This window comes from Bombus huntii, chromosome 12, assembly GCF_024542735.1.
Source record: "Bombus huntii isolate Logan2020A chromosome 12, iyBomHunt1.1, whole genome shotgun sequence".
In the NCBI taxonomy this organism is placed as follows: Eukaryota; Metazoa; Arthropoda; class Insecta; order Hymenoptera; family Apidae; genus Bombus; species Bombus huntii.
In genome coordinates this window covers 10289203-10309548 of record NC_066249.1, presented here as the reverse complement: position 1 = coordinate 10309548, position 20346 = coordinate 10289203, and the positions used below count along the sequence as shown (strand labels likewise).

Below are 20346 nucleotides of genomic sequence, written 5' to 3'. Positions count from 1 at the left end.
TCGCCAAATTATTTTTACCTCAGTGTGAAATACTCTTAGAACTTCCCACAACTTATTCGCTGTCTACTTATTCATTGCTAAATTACGTCATGCGAATTTAGGAAACCGAAATGCAACAAACCCAACGCGATTGAAATCCTGCCACGAGCGCGCAGAACATCATCAATATTTCCTCGTTTCGTCGATCGAAAAATCGACAAGCGTAGCATCGATTTTTCAAGAGTCCTCGAGTTTAGTCCCGGCCGCAACCCAGCTCCCAGATAAAACAAAAAAAAAAAAAAGAAAAAGAAAAAAGAAGGGAAAAAAGACGGGAAAGAAAGCCCCTCTTTCATTCGTCTGAAATTTCCGATAGAGTCGACGAACGAGCGCGGCGGAAGATAATTTCGCAGACATCTCACCAGTTTCCGTTTCCTACCGTCGTCAGAATAGATAGAAAACGAGATAGAACGAGATCGAACGATCGGCAGAAAAGGATAGTAGCAAAGGAGTATTTTCGTCAAATATTTACACCGGCGATACTATCGACGCGTACACGCGAAAAGCCAAAAGATTGAACTGGCCGATATTTTCCGACCACGTAATATACAGACAGAGCCTCGCTATTCACGTCGATTTTATCGAAGATTTCTTGCGCTGCATACGCGATTCCGCAGTCGTATTCATCGTCGTTGACGTACTCGATCCATTGATCCGTTTGATTTATTGTCGTTGCAGAGGAGTGCACGGCGGACAGATGCAGCAAGGTGCCCTGTTCCCATGGCGGTAAGTGCCTGACTACTGGAGGCGACACGGCTGTATGTCTCTGCCCCCTCGGATACACCGGCGATCTTTGCGAGACCAGGGTGGATCTTCAGGTAAATTTCCTCGGAGTACATACTGTACGAGAACTATAGGAAAAGAACATGATATGTCATATTTCTTATTTTCTACAGGCAATCAATTTCAAAACTCGGTATGTCGTCGATCGATATCACGTTATCACAATTGTCTTTTTATTTGATTTTGAAATTACACATGTGTCTCTTTCATCCTATTCTAAGATATTAAAATATCGTTTGTCTTAGTAATTACAACTGTAACTTCTAGGAAACATAATTCATTTCTCAAGTATTTTTAAAAGCTTGGCATTTTTTAATTTAACAGGTTGTTTCCATTATCAGTTATATTATATTAATATTCTTCTTTGTTCGTTTAATAGTAAAACGATATTGAAATCAGAAAACCGATAATAATACTTGTCACGTTTTTCAACTGCGGTCTTCGTATATGTATATTGATTTTCTGATTTTGAATTACATAGGTAAAAATGTATTCGATGGAAGAGTTCTCTAGCTATCTAAGTAAAAAATAATTAGAAGACGGCTACTATTATAAATCGCTCTGTTATACTAATCAAGCGAATTGGTATATATATAGGAATGATCATTCGTAGAAATGTAAGTTATGAAAAAATGTCAAGTATTTGAAATATATCCATTGATTTTATGTTATATTAAGTATTGTTGAGATTGCTGCATAAAGATATGCGACTTTAGCAAACTTCATACAAAGTAATCAGTATTGAGATAAAACTCAAAATTGATTTACAACAAATAAACACATTAAAATTCTACTTATAGAAAGGACTTAGATCAATAGTCACGTACAATGACACGAAAATTCTCAATCTAAAACGTTCGTACACATTCGATTATTGTGGACTATCATTTTTAATGTCAGAACGTCTCGGAAACCGATAACAAAACTCAAATTTGTCGAAAGTATATTCCTAAAAAAACGTTAAAGTGTATTCTTAGAGATACATCAGGACACAGAAAGATGATTAAATCCGACTTAACATAACACGGATTTGAGGAAAAGAATGTTGTTATATAAGATTTTTACGTAGAATATAGGAAAGTTTATTTTGTACCTTATCCTACAGATTATTATTCAAAATGAATAGAATCATTTTCATTGCTCGCTTCAAGTACATATCTGTGCATGTACATATACAGGGTGGTTGGTAACTGGTGGTATAAGCGGAAAGAGGGTGATTCTACGCGAAAAAAGAAGTCGAAAATATAGAATAAAAATTTTTCGTTTGAGACTTTGTTTTCGAGAAAATCGACTTTGAATTTTCGCTCGGTACGCGTGCGGTACGTTATAACGGATCTCACTGTAGATCATTGTCTCGATGAAAAAATTAAAAACAAAAAATTAAAAAAAAAATTTTTATTCTATATTTTCGACTTCTTTTTTCGCGTAGTATCACCTCCTTTCCGCTTGTACCACCAGTTACCAATCACCCTGTATATATATATATCGTAAACTGTTTATTCTTCACGTTTCATATTTTTGTTATATTTTTTTAATAAAATATTTATGGTCTTTTTGTTACATGATACCTCAGTGTTATTTTTAGCTATTATTTTAGAGCATACCAGTAAATTTTAAGTGAAAATCCGCGGAAATATACAAGTGTATCATGACATAAATTTCGCTTCATAAATAAAGAGCTTAGTAAAAAAATAGCAAGTGAATTTTTCCTTGAAAAAAAAAAATAATAAAAACAAGAGATAAATACTTACTGAAAAGGAAGATGATAATTCTCAAAGGTAATTTCCAAGACAGTTCTGAAGATAGTTTTCGAGGTTGAAATTTCAATTTCGGAGAATCTACAGGAAACGTTTCTACCAGAGTTTATCTTTATCCCCAATTCTCTCTCTGGTTCTAAAAATCTTACTTATTTTTATTTCACACAATTTTCTTCCGAGACCGTAATAATAAATTTAGCTTCGTTTAATTTCAAAATTTCCAAAATCAATGAATTCAGATCCAAAGCGGAATTCAGAAATTATTTGATCGTATTAACTTCCAACCTTCAAGAGCGTCTAATATGGTGTCGGGAGTTATCAAACGCGGAAGGTGTAATAGTACCATTGGCTGAAATTACAATGTCGTAAATTTCAATGGAAACTTGTTTTCGCGAATCGATCTCGAATGTCGAAGCCACGAACGATTAACTATTATGACTGCCATGATTTGAAATACGCCCGAAACGCTCGAACGATTAATTAAATCTTGACCAAGCTCCCATTTCCCCGTAAACTTTACGTTTAATCCTTTATCGTAGTGCGAACCTGTGGTCGCAGATTGCGCGTGCTTTTGAAGTTGCCGCCGATAACATTTTCGCGAAAAAATTCTATTGAACCTGCGCGGAGTTAAAGAGGAAACGATCGAGAGGGTGAGTTTGAATTTCGAGTGTTTGCTGATGCCGATTCATCCTGGTTGTTTAGCGGGGAATCTGAATGGTATTGGTAGTTGTGGCGGTAGATTTATAGAGGGGAAATGAGATAAAATTGCGAGAGCAGAAATTATGTTCTTCTTTAGGTTTCGTATTAAAAATATTTATTAAAGAAACTCGTTCTCTGGCAGAAATACTCTGTATTTTTAATCATTCGGTTTGATAGTTTGTATTTGATATTAACACTTTGCTTTTCTCATGATATTTTTCATAAACGTGGGTGGACATTGTTTATTACCTTATTACTCTACTTGCACTGAAACTGTATATTATACATGACTTATACTCGACAATCTAGCCTTTTACAAATTAGAATCGAGATTAAAGTTCAAAAATTGAATTTCTTCTTGTACAAATATAGACTGCCTCCGTTATAGTTTGCCTTAATGCCATCTTTTTAATCCGTATTCATAGAAATATAAATTTACATAAATGTCCATAATCCACGCATCACGCGCTTCGAAAACGCAATATCTCGAACAAAAAGCGAATTAATCACTCGATACTCACCTCCTCGTCTCAATTCATTACTCTCGCGAGATCATTCGGTAATTGGTGCAACGTTATTATATACAGATTGCATCAACCAGATCGCATACGAACAATAGAAAAGAAGATCAAAAAAAGAAGACAAAAAGATATTCAATAAAGCAGACGCGACAAAACATCGGAGAAGGAGGATCAATTTTCCCCGTGCATACCTAGTGTCAGTGAAACTGCTCGAGTACCCCGGAAGTAATATCGACTGACAAGCCGATAGTAATTTTATCAGATGCAGCTCCACGCGTTCACGAGGCTCGCTTTAATGCTTCCGCCACTGTTATAATCGATACATGGTGTGTATATATATATAATAGGCTCGCGTATAATCCTTTGTATGTTTTGTGCGTGCAGACGAAGTGGCATCTGCGGACGAAAGAACAAATATATAATATAATACTTGGTGATGAGATCTGGAACTCTTCGAATCTGTGTATATGTATCTGACAAAAAATTCGAATCGCTTTGAACGCATGATTTAAAAGTAAAAACTGTCAAATATCTATCAAGACAGTTTTGAAAGTCTTGAGAATTTAGATAGGTTTTAAAAACTGGACGAGTAGACTGGGGATTTTTCTGTGTTTAAGGAAAATTTGAAGATGTGAAAATACACAGAATGCACGTGATATACAATAATATATTAAAAATATCCAAAGAACGATACTCTTTTTTAATATTCAATAGGGAAACATTATTTTTATTGAAATTCCTATTTCGTAATCTTATTCGTAGAAACATGAATTTGCGTAAATATCTAGCGTCTACGATGACGAGTATTCGATATTTTCCAAGCATTTTGATCTACTTTGTCCAAACGATACGATTGACATAAATTGATTGTGGGCTTTTATGCATTTTTATATTGTTATGAAATGGAATTTAAATAGAAATTTGTTTCATCTGCCAAATATTGTAATAAATACTCTGTTTTCGACATTTTTATACGTCAACTTTGTATCTTTCAATTTCGCAAAAACGCATAAAAATCCGTAGTCTGCGCGTAAAATATTAAACAAAATATGGAAAGTTTGAATTATCATAAATACGAGACTCAAGGTTTTCCAAGACTTTCAAGAGTCTTAACTAATCGCCACGAATTTATCGCCACGTACCACGACACAAATTCGAAGAGGATTGAAATGTTTCAGGTCCCATCGCTAATTGTACTCGACGCTCGTTTCAACTTTACACCATCAAATCGATGACCGTGTAGAATAGGAAGAAAATGAAAAAGAGACAACAGGAAGGAGAAGAAAAATTTGCTATGGAAAATTTCGATCTCACGAAACACGAAAAAGGTCCTCAAAAAACACGTCACTGGTTAATTCGATACAAAATATCCCGAGTTCAGTCGCGTTTTAATCCGCTCGAAAAATGCTTCGATGCACAGCATTCCGCGCAGGATGTAATTAAGCGTGTTGCTTTGCACGCGATTTAACATCGTCGGCGATATCAACGCAATTTCCACGGTCTCTTTAAACATTCTTTCGTTTTACATAATCATTCCTCGTATTTTACATGATTCCACTGGCTGGACGAGTTTCTCATTGCTTGTGCTGGAAAACGTATTCCATAGGGATTGAACGCTCTTCAATTATCTCGGAGAAATATTTTCAGCTGCTTGTTTTTTATTTTTCATGACAGCAGTTTATTTTTATGATTGTTCCAATGTATGTAAGATAGTATAAGTGCGTAGTGGGAAATATAGAATTTATCTTGTCTATCTCGATGTTTAAACAGAACTCGTTTAAATTGAACAAGAAAGCGCTTGAATCAATTTAATCGATGATTAACTGCACGATTTATAATTTTTAGCCACGCTCACTGCACAAACATCCACAGTCTAGTGATGCACGACTAATTTCACTTCAACTCTGGTTCATTCGAAATTCAAGATAGTTAAGTGGATAGCAAACGGTTAATTTATAATGGAAGCAAAAGTGATCTGTAATATTGAAAGTTGTAAAAGAAATGTGGAAACAGGAAGAAAAGCGATGGAAATGAACTGATTATGAGAGCAGACGCTTGGTTTATTTGACTCATTGGATTATACCATTTTTAAAAGATTAAGTTGGTGCTGATTTGGATCTGTAAAATCGTTCGTTGTTTGTTTTTTCATCTCTTCTCTTCTTCGTTGTTCAATTCTAACTTTTCTCGAGAATATAAGAGAATACGCTTTTCATTCTGCTTCGCTTTATCTGGCATCTTATTTCGGAAGTATTCTCTTAAAAGCCTCGATTTTTTATTCCGCTTATTTTATTCCGCAGTTTTCCACTGTTTCACTCGTAGTAACCATCATAAATCATAAAAATTCCGCTTACGCTTATCGTCACCTTTATGCTCATTTTTAACAAGCGTAGCTTCTTCAGTTAAGAAAGATAAGGAAGCTTCCGGCTCTGACAATGTTGTTACTTGGATCGTAGAAACGCAGAAAAGACCAGATGATGTAGATATGTTACTTTTCAAAGCAGTTAAAAATTTCGGCAGGAGAAAACCGGAAATAAAGAGTCATTCGAACTGTTCAGAAACCATATTGATCAACACCATAAGTTAAAAAGCAGAAAAAAGTAATGATGTTGCAAATATTATTTTTTAAATTTATCTTAGAATTCACTATTCTCTACAATATCTTCTTGCAACGAATAAACTTATGAAGGTTATTCATTTTCTTATTTTGTCATTCAATTATTCATTTCTTGACAATTGAACAGTGTGATCGTATTACTTGCGTAATGAAATTAAGCTATTGACAAAAAGTAGATTTAATCAGCTTTCTGAGAAGCTCGTTTATCGATCAACAAAACAAGCAAAACTAAGCTCGAAAAGAATTCATCATCTCGATGCCAATCATACAGTAGCTACAAAAAATACCTACTTGCACATTAATGTATTTATTATAGCTATATCATATATATAATTTATAGTTAATATGTAAATTACATACTAACTAGGTCCAAGTATATCGAATCTCGTATTATCTTCCATTTCGTAATAGTAGTGCTTTCATATCAAGCGAAACTGATGATACTAATGAAAATGAATTGTAAATGATAATGAAAAACTGTAAAATCCGATAAGACGCCTCATTGAAAAATAAGTGTATGAGCAAATTTTTTTCCAGCCACTTTATATACAGGGCGAATTTTTCTTTTCGCCAGCTCCTCCTTCCCCGAGGAACGTAAATTTCATGAAGCACGTTACATCGCCGCTCTCGTGTTCCCTGGTCTCGTTATAGCAGCGTTCACTGAGGCCACTGTACACTGTACATTTCTTCGAGCTCGTGTAACAAAACGCGAGCAGCAGCGCCGATGGGATTTACGCGGAGATATAACGGGCGGGCAACTGCGTTTAATTTACTGGCTGTACACGGTCAGAGCATCTTCCTGTTCGGTAACTACGTCATTTCGAAAATTGACGCGGGTGAAGATAACGGGAGAAGTAACGGGGCCCGGACCGCCGGGAAATAACGTCGTTGTCAGAAGACTTCGAAACACGGTAGAAGACGTTAGAAAACCGGTGACCTAGCACCCTCTATTTTTCGCGTTCGCCGATGAAACATCGCCACGATTTACACGTTGCTTTTCTCTTGCCTGTCGGTCCTGCGTGAGAAAGCGATAGCGCTTAATATCTCGCGTGGCTGAGCGATGTTCCTGAAAGTCACTTCAACACGGAAGTGACTTTTTCAGGAAGGTGTTTGATAGGTCTTTTGGGGCTTCTTGCGGAGATCGTAATGACTCGAGGAAGTTTAGAGAGTTCACGGAATATTTATCGCAAACATGTATTTAGTAAAAATTAATATATATGGCGTGAATAGCTGATCACAAATATATAATAAGCGTCAAAAGATGGTTCCACCGAATATCGAGACTTATTAAATGTAACAGACAATCGACTAAGCCTTTAAATACTTTGATGATCTCTGAAATATATACATATTTGTATCAAATATATTGCAACTTCTATATACATTTTCACACTTGTCTCAAACATTATCGACATAATTATAATAACTTCTGATTGCGGTTATAATAAAATTTTGAAATATTTCATATAACACACATAATATATCCGTAAAAGGTTTCTACAACTGCTCAAATACTTTCACGAACCGCTACATCTGCCATGTTTCTTATCTCGCCTGTTTTCTCAACGTTCTCGCTATCCATTATCTTCATGCCTACATCGCACATTAACAAATTAGAACACTGAAACGCGGTTTAAATCTAATAAACGTGGAACGAAAGCGTCACGAGGTCATGTTCCTGACCATTCACCCCCCTTTCTCGTTCATTTACCACAAGATCAACGATTCTGTCTGTTACAAGAAAGGATCAGATTCCTGGGGAAGGATGTCCGAGTAAAAAGAGGGCCGAGAGTCCGTGGAATAACCGTTTCGAATGAATTGTCTGGGCGCAGGTACCGTCATTCAACGGCTCCTCTTATCTGCGTTACCCGGGATTGGCCGACACGTCTCTATCCTGGCTGGAATTGGCTGTCACGTTGAAACCGACTGCCGCAGACGGAGTTATACTTTACAATGGCCACCACAGCGACGCCACTGGCGACTTCATCGCGCTGTACTTGTCGTCGGGGCATGTTCAGTTTACCTTTGACCTGGGAACAGGACCAGCCAGTTTGAGGTGAGTCGATTCTTCCATTCACGAACGACGAAATCGTCATCCGACACAAGTGTACGTTATAATGGAACTTCGTTTACGTGGAGTTCCTTTAATCGAATGGCATTTTAGATGCAGCAGTATAAGATGGAAATGTACGAAAATTTAGTCAGTATGAAATTTTAGTAAATTAATTGAACTCCTGTGTCGATTAAATCTATTTACGTGAACGCGAACTCCTATTATTCGATACGGTCCTCGTAGGTTTTTACCAAAATTTCTTGTTCGCGCTGATTTAGGATTTCATAATCCTAATACACTGTCTGATTCGTGATTCTATTATTTGGACCAACTTGCATAATAATTTACTAACTAACAATATTAGTTTAACTAATTAACAAATTTACATTAGTCAATAATAATGTTAGTTATTATAATTGACAATATTATTGACAATATATTATTAATCGATAATATTATTGAATTGACAAATTTATTATTGAATTATTATCATCAAATTGACATTACCCACCGATGATATTAATAAATTGTCAAGTTACGGATTATAGATAACAAACTATGATTTTACAATTTTACGATTTTACAATTACGAAAAAGAACTAATAGTAAAGACAAATCGGATTTACTTGGGTCGATTTATTTGTAACAAAAATGAAATTAGATGTAAAAACAGAACAGAATCTCCAGGTAAGGAAATCGTTATTTAAACGGATTAATGGATTAACAGATTATTGCCAAGCTTGTTGTTACTACGAGAAAATCTATTAGCAAGGACTTGCGCACGTGGACGAGCATAAATGTACGCGCGTAAAACTACCTCGGACCATCCTGTTCCTTTCAATTTCCTCCGTAACTCCTTTCAATTCGAACCATGTCTAATTGAGTCGTTTGCATGCTGACTCCCCATCGAACGAACGATCAACGGATGAACGGATATTGTAATTTTATCGGGAACTAGCGTACGGGGTGAAAAAAAGGGAAGTGGGTCGGCCAGTTATGGATGCCTCGTTCCTGCTTGATTGGATGGGGAAACGTGTTTTAATTTGTTGAAGGCAGTGACTTGATTTGTGGTTGACGTAGTGGCAGCTTGATAGGCTTTCGAGCTGGTGAATTCAGGCCTTTGTCTTATTTTCTTTTTTCCTGCCATTTACATATGTTCGATATTTTTCTTTTCCTGCAAATGTTAAAATTAGTTGAAAGATATCGAGAAGATTAATTAATTTAAGAAAATTTAACGAGGTACACGTAGCATTATTTAAGAAGAATATATGTACTTTTCTATGAAAGACACTCAGGTTTTTGTAGGCACGATCTACCTTTTCAATTGATAACGTACGTTCGATAATATTTTTCTTTATTTGCAGAAATAAAAGTTTCTTAGTAGATATCAAATAAAATGATTAAAGAAATCGAACAAAATATTGCGATATTGTTTAATAAAAATATATGTTTACATATTCGAATTCTTATGTTATCTTCGTTTCTATTGTTAACATACATTCAATGGCACTTCTCTTCTTTCGTTGTGATTTAAAGGTATAGTTAACGAGTATCGAGAGATTGATTAATTACAGAAATCGAACAAAGATACTGTAATATTATTCAAGAGAAATATGTATTCCTACGAAAAAGACAGTTCCATTATTTAAAAAAGCAGATATTACGCTATTCGACGTTCCTTTCTCTATTTATCCTATCTCCAGTAACATAAAATACAGATAAATTCTCTTGAAACCATTTTTCACAGATCTCATTATCGTTCTCACTATTTCTTACTGAAACAAATCTTCTATCTAGTTCTCCAAGCATTTCAATCCAAATACCGTAACGCAATTAAAATCTCCGACGTTCGATTCCCAGGTTCCGCTTATCCTTCTTCAAATCTTCCGTGAGATCAACTAATCAAAGTGGATCGAAGAGTCACTATTAACCCTGACACGATCCTCGAATTTTTATATATTTCCATCTTGCTTTCATCTTAGAGCATAAAAAGGATTCGTAATGTCCTCAGAAAATATTTTACATACAGTTAAAAAGAAAACTCATGCGTAACAATGAGACCTTTTTCATATTTTGTTCGAACTAATATGCGAAGATATTTTCCAACGTTGAACAGTTATAATTTGGTCGAGAATCGCTGAAAGAATATAGCGGGGTTAAAAGCAAAAGAACAATTTTATCTGCAAAGCGTAAAAGAGAATAGGAATCTCGCGTCTTTTTCGCGATAGTTTTCTCCATATTCGCGCATTGTTTCGAATAGAAACGAGACGCTTCGATTACGTCGCTTGTAACGCTGTATAACGAGTTTATGCGCCATGCGATCGATTAACCAAGCTCGACGTCAGTGTCGAAAGAACCGAACCGATCGTTTAATCCGTCCTATCGCCGGCTAACAATGTATCGATGTCGATCGGCCTCATCACGAATTAAACCTCTGAATATTCATGATGGAAAATCAGTGCGCGCGAGCGCATCCTCTCGCGGATCAGATATTCTAATCAGGTCCGAGTTAGCTTACCATTTTTGCTGCTTTCGTTACGAGGATTAACCCTTACCTCATGGAAAATCCCCGTGCGAGATCAGGGGATTGAATGGGAAATTGTTTAGAATATTCCGCTCTCTGATTCGACTTGCTGTTGTTTCTTCGTCGCGTCAATAGATAATGTACATATACGTATGAAGCGTCTTTGAGCGTACGGAATTTGTTCGATAACAAATGGTAAGAAATTTAAGGGAATTCGAAATCTGCAATCCATACGAGACGATGATACGAATTTCTATGGGTAGGTAGATGTAATTTTTAATCCAACCTGAGTAACCATTTTTATATTCCTTTTCATTTTTCAACAATTTCTTCGATACAGAAACGGCTTAGAAATTCTTTCATTTTTTTCAAAAGATATATGTATATTTTTTTTAAAATATCGAAACGGGTTCTAGAGAATTTAAATGTAGAAAAACTTTGTATTTTTATGATACTATCTTTTTTCATGATATACGCGTTGTCATAGCTTGCAGTTGTTTTTCTAAAATATTTTCCTAAGATTTCTACACGTGTATCAAGTAAATTTCCTTAAATTACAGTTGATATAAATGACCCCATACTTCATACGAAAAGAAACTCCGATATTGGTGATTATTGGACTGACACAATAAATGAAAGAAATAAAAATTTTAATTTTCGTATACAATAAACGACGAACGGGGGAAAGCTAAAAATTACTCCTCAGCAACAGAATTACCCTAATAAAAATCACTTCCCGCATAATAGCCAATCGAACGAGCACTCGAATCGATAATATAATACGTTAACAAACACGGTAGACCGTATTGGCACAAACATTTCGACAATTAAGTTACAATTTATAACGACAGGACATTGATTAAGTTCCTTGTCGCAATGGCGGTGGCAAATCTACGGGAAACACGATTCTGCACGACGCAAAAATATTTCCCGTTAATTAATCCCGATCCATTTAAACTCGTCATGGCTCGAGCGTGTTTTTACATTGATTTCGCGAAAATCAAACATGGCTCTATTTTACATACGGAGGCAAACGAAACCGTATTTGCCCGCTTTATGAAACTCTTCGATAAATAGCCTTTTTATTTCGTGTCGATCTTCTGGTGGCAGTTCGTCTGGACGAAATAATATCCGTAGGTAAACTTCATTCGTATTCGTCGTGTTAGATAGTCAACCAACCACCGAGCCGCCATTATTTCCACCCTTGCGTGTGCTGTAATCGAAATCCATCCACGCTCTCGATATTAACCGATATGACGGTAACCCGCATATGACGACGAAAGATCTCGTAATAGCGTAAGAGTTGAGGGAAAATTCCCACAGACGCGTGAATTTCTCCTTCGTGGATGTACAGTGATTGACAAAAGTCAAGAAAAATAAAAGGAAGAAAAGAAAGTAAAAAATTATTTAGTATATCGCGTTTTATAATTAGTATACTTATAGTATTTCTAATATCGATTGTATTAATAAACGTTAATATTTCCGATGGGACCATTACATTATTATATGCTTAATGTAATGAGTAATGGATTATATGCTGAATACAATGTATTGGACTATTAAGAAACTTTTGTGATCTCTGAGGGATAGATCTCACGCTAAATATCTTACAGCCTCCATATACGTTTTCAGATGTTTCCACTTTATCAATATAATCGTAACCGTCAGGTCTCGTTATAGCTAATGAAATTCCAAAATATTACATGACACACGTGATATATTCATGAAAGGTTTCTACAAGTGTTCGGGCACCCTCAAAGGCTGTTGTACAAAGTAGTTCAGACATATCGTTTATTAATATTTATACGAGATGCAGGCGATCGACGATATTTATGAATATATCGCGAAATTTTTCTCTTTTAATGATATACACAAACTTGTTTATGTAGATCGAATTAATTAGCAAGCGTAAATATTCGATAGCAAATATAAATATTATTAAATGCATCGTATAAAGCGGCAGTAATGCAATAATATGCAAAGCATTGTAATATTATTCTCGAAATTGATCCAAGAACTTTGTACATTATTGTAGACCTTCGCTTTATTCGTCGGCCACGCCTGAATTGATTTAACAAGTTAATTCATAGAAGCCAGTACAATCAGAATATCGTGTAATATGCACCAGTGAAACGCAGTGATAATGGAGATCATTGTAATATTATTGTCAAACTCGGATCTATCCGAAATCACGTCTAATGAATGTCTTTTCGTATTATTCGTCGGTTATGCCCGAACTAATTAACGAATACATATATTTAATAAGAATATTACGAATTAAAAGAATCATTCAAAATGCCAATAATACAATAATAAACCATATCGTTGTAGCACCATTCTCAAGTTTACCTTTATTGGAAATTTGTACATAATGACGAGCTTTTCGCATTATTAGCCGGCTATGTCTGAATTAATTAACAAATACGAATATTCAATACATATTACAGTATTAAAGATGTCTTTTGAAATAACGATAATACAATAACAATGGAAATCGTTCTACTACAATTTATTCAAAAAATAGTAATAAAATTGTTTCTGCTGTTGCTTTTGAAGTTTTTTGTATTATTTACAAAGTACATGCGAATTAATTAAAAAATATAGCATTCATTGGCAAACTTATATGACTAAATTATTATATGATGCATCGATAATGGATAAATCTTAATGATTTTACTCAAAAATCCTATACAGTACAAACGTTTTATATTACACCCCAGTCGCACTCAAATTAAATAAGAAATATATTTCATATTATAATTACAAAAATATTACAAATATTACAAATGTTATAGATATTTAATAATAATATAATAATAATAATATAAAATAAGTATAATAATAATATAAAATAATATAAATACCAAGTATAGTTTTACCCAAGAATCTAATTCCACTCTAATGTTGATCTTTCACATTATTCATCGACCACGCCCTTTGGAATTCTCGATATCTACGAGTACACGATTCTTTTGGCTGTTAAGTGGCCACGCAACATTTGACTCTTTCTCCTCGAGAGGAAAGTTACCCATCATTTGGCTCAATGGGGCCGTTCAATACGTGAGATTTTTCCACTCTGACTAATTCTCAGTATACTCACTTCGAGCAGCGAAATATTATCCGTGAGCAAACTTCATTCGCATTCACGACGTTTGACCGGAATTACGGCGGCGGAACTCTCCATTCTGACTAGTTTTTCCCTCGTCAGAGATTCTCCTATAGTCTGCGTCGACGTTTTATTACAGTGACGTGGGAAACGTCGGATTTTTCTTTCGATCCCCAGTAACAAAACCGAAAATCCTCCCTCTTGCTCTATTGAGAGTTTAATCTTCTCTTAATCATGTTCTCTTAATCATGAGCAGAGAGAATGTGTTGTAAGAAAAAATTTAACGGGAATTTTCGAAGACGTTGAGAAAATTACCTAAAGTTAATACAATTTTTCGAAGATACCGATGATACTCCAATTCTTATTCATATTGCCAATTATTTGACAAGAACCTCAATTATCATGTCACGTTCTTAAGCATCAGTAAGCGATAAACAACAATTCTAAACTGAGTAATAATCTTACTCGTAAGATCATAAATCGTAGAAAATGGAGATTTAACGACTCGCAATTGCAGGAGCGAGAATCCAGTTCGTCTGGGTGAATGGGTGGAGGTGCGAGTGTCAAGAACCGGACGTTTGGCTTCGCTCGAAGTCGAGGACGACCCTCCGCAGGAAATCCTGGCGCCAGGAGCTTTCACGCAACTGTCGTTGCCACTAAATCTTTACTTGGGCGGCGCGCCATCCACTGACATGTACTCACCGAAGATGAAAACGACTGCCAGCTTCGTGGGATGCATTCAAACGGTCATCTTGAATCGTCGCGAGGTAAGAAACTTTGCTCGTATGCAAAAAGAGGAGATTAACTGTGATTTGGAAAATTTCATTTTCACGGAAAATTTATCGAACTGTTTAAAGATTTAACTCGAACTCTATAAATGTGATTAGCGACATATTCACTGTTCGACTCATGTCCAATTTTCGAACCTTCGATAGGCAATTTTTGCAGACTTTCGTGAGTTAGACACGAATCTGCAAACCGTTTCTCCCCCTAGAAGCCACATTTTCGAAAAATCAAATTTGGAAAAGAAATTGCAAGTTTTCAACTTTGGCTATGCTTTATGCTTCTACGGTAGCGCTGTGAAAAATAAATTTCGAAGGAATCAACTTTGGGAAAAGCTGTAACTTTTCAATCTTGGAGATTTTTTTTTTTATTTTAATATTTATTAAAATTACAATCAATTCTCGCGTTGAGAATATCTTGGAGATGTTTTGCGCCTTTATAGTAACAACTATCGAATTGCTGTTGGAACGAAAAAATTCTACTGACTCTCCCGAGTAAAATGATATTCATCGTTGTTGAATTAGAAATGTTTAAATGTGTTTAAATAATGATCACGGTGAAAAGAACACGCAAAACGTAACATTTTTTGTTTACATTTTTCAATTTATTTGAAAAACTAAAGGTTTAAGAGAAAATGACATAATACACAGGTAGAGCAGAAATTCCTGCTAAGGGAAGTATCAAGAGAAACTAGAGAATCGTGTTCTGTTTCTGATATAAAAGCGAAATATTTTAACAAAACACGAGGCAGCGGCAGTGATAGTCAATTTGGCGATTGCCTTGACATTGAGTAGAATTGCCGCTTTCGATTTTTTCAAAATTGATTTTTCCAAAGACTATGAATTCTAGAAAAACAAACGGTTTGCGGATTTTTGTTTAGCTCTCGAAAGTCTACAAGAGTCACCTATCAAAGGCTGCAAAATCGGGGAAACAAGTTAAAATTCATTGAACAGTGATTGTTATTAAACCTAGAATATTAGAAAATATAGAATATCAATTTCATGATATTTCATGATATCGTTATAATATATAAGCGTATTGCTTGTACGTACACGATGAAACGTTAATATACAAGTATATAGCGTGTTTGTACATGATGAAACGTTAATATACAGGTGTATGGCGCGTTTACACATAGGTTTTATGGGTTTTTGCAGACTTTTGAAAGATATTTTACTACAAAAACTAAACTGAGCGAATAAATATTCAATTTATTGAATTCAGTCGAGAGTATGCAAAATATATATTATATTCATAAAAGTGAATAAAAGTTAGTAATAAAATAGTATATAGGTGTAGTATCGGGAATATATATAATTATTCTCGATTATTATTGATGATAATGATTTATTTACAATAAATGGATTGTACAGATGTTGATTAAATAGAAGAACGATGGTTGTTTAACGTGAACTAATCACAATAACGTGCTATAATCTAGACAACTCAATAGTTAATTCGCAACTCTCGTTACAACGGATTCAACGCTCTCTCTCTCTCACGCGGACCACACTCTCACGACAACGCTGGCAACACTATCTCGACAACGCAACTCGCACTCTCTGACTTCTCGATTCACACTCTCTGGCTTCTCCACTGACACTGACTGTTCTAGCATCCCTTTGTCATTTCTTAGGCCCACCACGCACGTGTTCCGCAAACACTCATGGCCAGGGTCACGTAGGCCTTTTCTACGAAACTATTCAATTGAAGGACCGATTGATGGACCCGACGACGCCTCGGCTCTCGCGACATTGTTTATGGTTTACCCGATATCTTTTAGGTTTTTTGTCCACGATACTACATAGGTATAGAATAACATTGATGTACTATTGAACCTGATCAATAAACCAATTTTTTAATTGATATACTTAATACATTATATCTAATTCAGGAAATCAATATGATACGCAAACGTCGTTCATTCATTCCTGTTTCCTATCTGGTAATAAATTCACTATCGCTTCCCTTCACATTTCATGTCTCTATTTTTAATGACACACCTTTTTAATGACATTCTCGTTTTTACAACAGCTCGTAAAACACCTCATGTAAAATACTCCAAAATATAAAATATGGTAGAAATAAAAAGGAAGGGGAAAAGAAAGAAGGAAAGAATTTTATGGTACGCGGAATATAATAGAACATTAATTCTAAAAATGACAATTTTAGATAAAAAAAAAATATACAAGAAATAGAAAAGAAAGCAAAGAGAAACGAGAATATGAAAGAAAATACAGTTAACGAGGATGCAGATATTTATTAAAGTCCCTAACGATTTCATTCATAGAGAATTATTATTAACGACCAGGTATAGATATTAGTACGGCGTTAAACTGTATGAATGCACGCATTGTATGTTTTCGTTCTTTCCCTCGGCGACTTTAGGAGAATTAAATCCAGCCTGGTGCAGCTTGCTCTTTTATTACATTCGTCTACTCGCGTTTACCTTTATCACGAAAGGATTATCGTCTACTTATAAATTCACGGATATAGCTGCCACAACGTTGAATCAAACACGAAACTGCAACTACTTCCTTCAGAACTTTATGTCTAAATGAAATGAAATCACGATCATCGTTTTTGTACGGATAATTATCGATAATTAGCGGTCTGTTAAATGGAACCACTAGAGTATATTATTATTCGGTTGAAGTATCCTTAAGTGGTTATACAATCGGCATAACTAAGAAATATAATTGAATACTGTCAAAGCTGCTTATTGTTGAACAAGTAGTACGGTCAGTTGTATCGGACAAGTAGAGAAACTGGGATTTGGCCAGACCTGCCAGAGATCCAGGACAATGCTGATTCAGCGACGAAGTAGCATGGTCTAACTGATTAGATAAGTAGCAAAAGCTAGAAATTCTCATAGTGCAAGCCAGAAATTGTCGGGAAAGTAGAATAAATGGAGTATAGGTCTGTCTATACAACCAACGCGATTCTTATTTATAGATAGAATTTGTTAATTCCTTGAAACTAAAAAGTTAATAAGCAGGACGCTATAAAATATTTGTACCTTTCAAAGTGATTTTTGCATTGAATAATAAAAATATTCTAAGGTAAAATTAGCTTAACCTGAAAAACTAAGAGCAGTTCTAAATAGATCGTTGTAATTTCATTACCCGATCTAGACTGATTTAACTCGTTTGTAAAAAATATTTTAGCTAATACCTGTCGGTTATTTGTCAATGGTAATCTTTAAATCGAAATATTTTTTATTCAAACGGATAGAATAAAATGAGACAAAATACACTGGTGTATAATATAAGAAGTTAAATATTTGGTTTAAATATATCAATACACCTTTAAGCAATTTTATAGCAAACTTTTAAATCTCCCTAATTTTCTAAAGATATACCGATTATACTTCAAATAAGACAAAATACTTCTAGAATTACAATCAATGTGAATTTACAATTTTCATTCGTCTTCCTCTCTCCATGTAGAAAACGAACGATAAGTTAACATTAAATTTCAATCAGCCACAAATAAATCTGTAAACATGCAACATTATATTACGGAACTTGTCAGATCGATCTAAGACAGTCTCGTCTTTCCTTCGAATAGTATAAGTCAATAATTCCGCAAACAATGTGGCCTGACAACGGTTTATTCGCGTTCAGACGATCATTTATCGCAACAAGGTGCCGCGGATGTGTTAATCGTTATTAACAAAGCGATTACGTTGCACAGATTGGAATTCTCGCCGAGGCACTGGGCGGAGTGAACGTCGGGAATTGTGGACACGCGTGCGAGGCGAGGCCCTGCGGAGATGCAGAGTGTCGTCCGCTCCGGGACCGATTCACGTGTCGTTGTCGACCTGGCATGCCGCATCCCTGTCCAGCACCGGACGACAACACGATTCTGGACAGCTCTCTGGTGAAACCGAATAGTGGGACGCGATACGAGAGATCCGTGCCTAGTTTCTCCGGTAGCGAGAGCTACCTTCATTACAATGACGCTGACACGATGAAAAGGTATGGAAATTTAAAAGTTACGAAACTAAACCTTAACCATTTCCCTTGCGATCTTTCTCGCTGTCATTTATATCTGTATTGCGCCACGATATATCGAAATATACACATAATACTACACCATAATGTTTCATTCTCGTAAAATATTACGTAATATTTTATAAAATTACGTATATAATATTAAAATAATACCATGATGATTTTTTCATGATGTTATCTATATCATCTAAACCATTGAAAAATTTTTAGTCCACAAAATTGATCTCATTTTAAATGGTTCTAAGATATTTAGTAACGTAGGTCACCAATAACCACCAGTCGCGTTTAACGTGTTAAGAAGCTTCCTAACTCAATGTGACCTCCATTTTGATCTCTCTTGCTCAATCCTCAAAGCAGCTGCCGTGCAATCTCATGATAGACGATCGCTTTTACCGTTTAAAGAAAAAAAACACACCTCTATCCTTCTTAATCGAAGAAATCCGTTTGTCGCAGGATAATAAGCTACAGGGTGGACATTAATATGAGATTCAGAGCGAGTAGCAGTAGTGGGTTGTTGCTATGGAGCGGGCGCCAAGCAGATCCGCAAGAACAAAGGGACGAGAACGACGATTTTCTTGCTCTCGGCTTGGATCATGGTTATCTGTCTTTAGCCTATAATCTTGGCTCCGGTGAGGCTGTTCTACGATACAACTTAACGAGACTGGACGATGATCTATGGCACCGGGTCCGGGCAGTCAGGTAACGCTGTTAGAAAGTTCCTTTTCCCTGGTCGTTAACCATGTATCAACGGAGTTTTTAATACGACGGAAACTTCCTAATCGAGTTTCAATGTTCTGAAATTGACTGATGTTTCTTCAGGAACGAACAGTGGGCGTCGCTGGTCGTCGATAGCGGAACCGGAGTATCCGCGTCATCGCCTGGACAGCTCAGACAGCTGAACACTGACACGGGTCTTTACGTCGGTAAGTCAAGTATTTCGATGGAAATAAATTGTGACTTAGTGCCTCTACTACATAAGTTTAAAATTATATTCTCATGAATATGTTGACTAAAGGGATACAGTTTAGACAGAGATTTATTTTATCCATTAAATGTTACAAAGAATATTACATGTATATTTTGGATGTTGTGTATGTTTTAAACGTGTTAGTTCGATAAGATGACTTAACAAATTTGAACAATGAAACAATTCTTTCGATTAATTTAGAACCGATAACTTTTTTGAATTTGAAATTTCTACGTTTTGAAAATTTGAATAAACGACAAATTTTGCAAAAGATATATCGTATTTTTGTAAACAATTAAAGTGACGAAGATTCTTTTCAGGCTTTTATTCCTTTTTAAATAATTCTTAAAAACTAAATCCACTTTTATTGCAGTTGTCTCGATTCAAAGTATGTAACGATCTCATTTAAAAGGTTAAGAGGTTTCTCGTGTTGTGAAACGCTTTGCGATTGCAAAACAGCGGAATATCGTAGAGGAAAGTTAGAGGA

At 35.5% G+C, this 20346-nt stretch overlaps 1 protein-coding gene across 7 annotated transcripts in view; it reads left to right on the top strand.

Moving 5' to 3' along the window:
• LOC126872193 (pikachurin-like) overlaps positions 1-20346 on the top strand; it is a 263775-nt gene that overhangs the window by 237287 nt on the left and 6142 nt on the right. For all 7 annotated transcript variants that reach the window (XM_050631848.1, XM_050631847.1, XM_050631842.1 and 4 more), the window contains 6 exons: positions 715-854; positions 8243-8466; positions 14611-14860; positions 18573-18856; positions 19346-19591; positions 19712-19815. In XM_050631848.1, the coding sequence (XP_050487805.1) occupies positions 715-854; positions 8243-8466; positions 14611-14860; positions 18573-18856; positions 19346-19591; positions 19712-19815 (1248 nt within the window). The remainder of the gene's footprint in view (positions 1-714; positions 855-8242; positions 8467-14610; positions 14861-18572; positions 18857-19345; positions 19592-19711; positions 19816-20346) is intronic.